Source organism: Drosophila suzukii, chromosome X (genome assembly GCF_043229965.1).
Source record: "Drosophila suzukii chromosome X, CBGP_Dsuzu_IsoJpt1.0, whole genome shotgun sequence".
NCBI classification, from domain to species: domain Eukaryota; kingdom Metazoa; phylum Arthropoda; class Insecta; order Diptera; family Drosophilidae; genus Drosophila; species Drosophila suzukii.
In genome coordinates this window covers 27838902-27843395 of record NC_092084.1, presented here as the reverse complement: position 1 = coordinate 27843395, position 4494 = coordinate 27838902, and the positions used below count along the sequence as shown (strand labels likewise).

Genomic DNA, 4494 nt, shown 5'->3' with positions numbered 1-4494 from the left:
CCAAAAGAGATCGCCATTCACTATCACGCTGGGCCTGAGCCGATCCCACTTCTGATGTCAGGGGCTGAGACATTTGCTGGTCTCCTTCTTGCATATTGTTGCAGATGCGCAGTGAGTCGCGGTCAACGTCTTCTCCGTTCAGATATCAAAAGCAAAGTGAAGTCGGCTTCCTTCTGCCGGCTTCTTCTGACACACGTCATCCAATTGCAAATTCCTTTCGTTTCTCTCTCTCTCTCATTTGCAATTCCTTTTTGGTCCTTCTCTCTCTCAGAGTCCTTGACCTTGACCATGACCGCGCCACACTCGGCTGAGACGACACTCTCTCTCGTTCTCAATCCACGCTCTCAGCAATTGTGTAAATAAAAGGAACCACAAATAACCTAGTGACTAGTTTATTTTATTATTTATTCTATCTCTTTCTTAACGCTCTACAGTTTCTTTTACATTTTCTTTCTTCTTATACATCTCCGACAAATACAACTGTTGAAGTTCGATATATGCCCTGTGTTTTCATTACAAAGTGGGTGAAAGACCGTCTGAGTAGACTTATGCTCAACTTTGACGATCGGGCGCGAGTCGTCACGTAACTATATCAAGCACAATAGCCAATTTAAATAAGATTTTTGACCGCATTTTAAACACATCCGATAGCAATCAAATTATAAATATTACTAAAATCAATTAGGGACCACCAGATAACTATCAAAAACCACAAAGTACAGAATGTAAAACCAGAAAATATAAAGTGCTATCCAAATTAACAAAAAGTTTTTCTGAAATGTTTACAAGTTCCATCACCGAATTTAATGATGTATTCGGACTAGAAACCGCACCCATATCCTTAAATTTTTTTATGAAAAAAAGATTAAATCTTTTTATGAAAAAAAAAAGATTAAATCTTTTTATGAAAAAAAAAGATTGAAGGATGACTTTCCAGTCTATATTAAGAACAAGGGAAACCGCTATTGTCGATGGCTTCGACTATAAGATACTCATTACTCAGCTTGCAGCAAATGGGCTGTTTTCACTAACACACCGCCTAGCCTATAGCGCCGCCTAGCCTATATCGCCATCTAGCCCATAGCGCCCCTAGCAGCTTGGTGACGTGTTAGAGTAAACAGCCGATTTGCTGCATGTGATGTGCAATCATTAATTTGCAAATTATTTAATTTTATTTGGAGATAACTTTTAATGAATTGTCCGATTTTAATAATTTTTGGCATGTAGATGGGTATTGATATTAGCAAAACAAAATCTTATTTACATTTTTACAAAATATTAAAAAATGTGGGCGCTAGACGTTTTGGACGTTTGAGGGCGATAGAGTGCGCGTGCCACACTGCTGAAACAAAATTGCGCTGCGCAAGAAGCTCAAGAATCTGCATGCTTAGTCCGTTTTAGCTTTTATAGTTTCTGATATCTTAGCGTCCATACAGACAGAAGGTCAGACGGACATGGCTAGATCGTTGTTTCGAAAATCAAAAATGTAACTAACGTATTGGACCTACATCGGAAACACAATTGTGAACAGCGCCTAATATAGTATATACCAAACCTTCGATATTAGTGTAGAATAAGTCCCTTTTTATAATGTTACCAGACTCTGAAAATGTAAAGTAGTCGAGACAGAGATAGACTCCAGAGCAGAACGTGTGCAGAACACTTATAGTTATAATTTCTATATGTAATAATATATCCAACACAACTATCCTAAATAAAACCTACACCACTCGAATAGCTACCCTTCTCAGTTCAGAAGTGGGATCAGTGTGGTTGGATATGTGTGAAGCGGAGGAGTTCTGTCAAGAACTCTAAGAAAAGCAGCAAGAATCGTCGGCGTGGAAAGTTTGCAATGGGATGTGTTCCCAGGTCTATGTGACAGCTAAAATTGCAAATTACGGATGTGTTCCAGTTCTACGTGACAGACGGATTCAAGCAAAGCAGATCGGGAATCTTAGTGAACCCGTGGAGTCAAGCATATCAGTTATATCAGGATTCTTAGTGAGCCTGTGGCCGCAGAAGTCTTAAGAGCAGCAGAAGTCTCAAGAGAAGCCAAAGCACATACACACAAAGCGGTTGTGAGTATTGGTAAACTTTACAAGTCGATGCAAGTCAGAATTCTCTAGAAGCCGGAGCACATACATGCATACAAGGAGTTTGTGTGTATTGGTCAAGTGAGAAAGCAGATGAAGAACTTTGTGAGGTACATATAGTTGTCTCGCTCGCAAAGAGGACTGCCAACCTAGTCGCTCAAACAGCATTAAAATGCCGAAGATAGCAGATCTTAAAGGCGAAGTGTTAAGATTCCTGCTGAGATCTAGAAACGTGTCAGTTTCAGGCACCAGAGCCGAATTGGTTCAAAGACTAATAGAGTTTGAACAATAGGAGGACGTAGAACTGCCAGCAGCAGTGGGTATCAACATGCAACAAGAAGAAACGGTGTCAGCGCAGTCAGCGGCAATTTCACAATTGCAAAACGAGATGAAGGAACTAAAGGACATGTTAGCTCAATTAGTTACCGTTCAAATGGGAAACGCAGCACCAGCACATGCAGGAAATCAGCAACAGCACCAAATAATCGATTTGGATATCAACGAGGTCAACAACGAGAGCATTCCTGTACAGGCTACTAGCAACGTGAGGCAAGCTTCAGTCAAGGAAATTGCCAACACCTTGCCAGAATTCGATCCCAACGACGACAACGCCATTTCAGTCAATCAGTTCATCGATCGTGTCAACAAAGTGGTTGATGCCTACTCGTGGGACGAGAAGTTCCTGTTACTCGCCATTTATACAAAGCTAAAAGGTCCAGCCAAGATGTGGCTAGATTCATCAGCCATTCTACACATTACGTGGAAAAACTTCGCCGAAGCTATAAAGGACGAGTTCGGCGCTAATCCAGACGAAGCAGAAGTGCATTTCAACATGGCCAATGCAACCAGGCGACCAAAGGAGACGGTAAAGGAGTACTGTTTCAGGATGTCAGCCCTTGGGGTGCGCTACAAGCTCAGCGAGGCAGCAATCATCAGATATGTTCGCGCAGGTGTACAGCATCGTGAATTGCAAAACAGTGATGCAGCCGAATCGTATTTCGTTAATCGAGGTCGGTCAAGTACGAGCAAGAAAGAGTATTCACCGAAAGCCAGCAACTTCGAGCAGAAACCAGACAGCGATGTTAAACCACCAAGGTCAAAGGAATCCGTAATATGTTACAACTGCGGAGAAAGGGGACACTTTGCTAATTCGTGTCCGAAGGAGAAGAAAAAGTCACGCTGTACCAAATGCAACAAGTTCCACGAGCCAAATGGAAGTTGCCACGCCACCAATGTCATGCGTTTATTAGCCGCAAATCAGGACAAACTTTTCACGAGGAAAATCTGCGTACACTCGCACGATTACAGCGCCTTCATCGACACAGGTAGTCAAGCCAGTCTCATCCGACAATCGGTTGCCGAGCAAATTAACGCCAAGCGCCACAAATGCTCTATGAAGATTAGAGGCATTTGCGGAGGTTCATGTATCCTCACAGAAGCGATGACTGTGGATATGGAAATCGATGGGAAGACGATTACAGCGAAAGTGTATATAGCAGACAACGATCTATTGCAGAAGGACTTTCTGTTGGGACAGGACGTCATCATCTCCGCTCATCTCCAGCTCAACTTTGAGTCAGGCGATTCTAAAATCAATCGAGCAGTCCATCAGGCGACAACCCCTGTAAGCACCAATATCGCGAAGCTGTTGGAAAATTTTCAGAACGACAAAGAATGTAAGCAAATGCGCGGCTTAATGGAGAACTTTGCCGATGTTTTCTCGACAGGATTGGAAGGCATAGGAAAGACAAGCGTGGTCAAAGCATACATCACCGTCGAAAGCAGTCAGGTGGTAGCACAAGCCCCATACCGAGTTTCCGAGCCAAAGAAAGAAATCGTAAGCAGAATGGTCGACGAGCTGTTAAAGCAGGACATCATCACGTTGTCAACATCACAGTACGCCAGCCCGGTGGTGCTCATCAAGAAGCCGAATGGCAGCGATCGAATGTGAATGTAAACAAGCTGATCAAGAAGGAGAATTTTCCAGTGCCGAACATCGAAGAACGCCTGCAGCAGGCGAAAAGGTTTAAGTACATCTCATCCCTAGACCTCAACAGTGGAAACTATCAGATAGAGATAGCCCCAGAGAGCCGAAAATTTACTGCATTCATCACCACAGATGGATTATACGAATTCAAGCGACTTCCGTTTGGATTGAAGAACGCACCTGCGGTTTTCAATCGACTCATGGCAGAGTTACAAAAGAGAGTGCAGAAAGGCGACATGATACACTACATGGACGACATCCTTATTGGCAGTCAAACATTTGATGAGATGTACGAGAAGCTTGAGAGGATCCTGAAAGTTTTAAAGGAGTGCGGATTAACGTTAAGCCTGGACAAATGTGAGTTATATAAGCAGTCAATAACATTCCTTGGTCACCAGATACACGCACAAGGAA

The 4494-nt window shown here is 42.9% G+C and overlaps 1 protein-coding gene across 1 annotated transcript; it reads left to right on the top strand.

Annotated features, from left to right (window-relative positions):
• Positions 1-2421: 2421 nt before the first annotated feature.
• LOC139353420 (uncharacterized) lies at positions 2422-4044 on the top strand. The gene has a single exon (XM_070997602.1). It carries the CDS (start codon positions 2422-2424, stop codon positions 4042-4044), a length of 1623 nt encoding a protein of 540 aa, XP_070853703.1.
• Positions 4045-4494: the final 450 nt, after the last annotated feature.

Bases quoted from the DNA above. Each gene is read 5' to 3' on its own strand.
- LOC139353420 (XM_070997602.1), top strand. From the start codon at position 2,422: ATGCAACAAGAAGAAACGGTGTCAGCGCAGTCAGCGGCAATTTCACAA.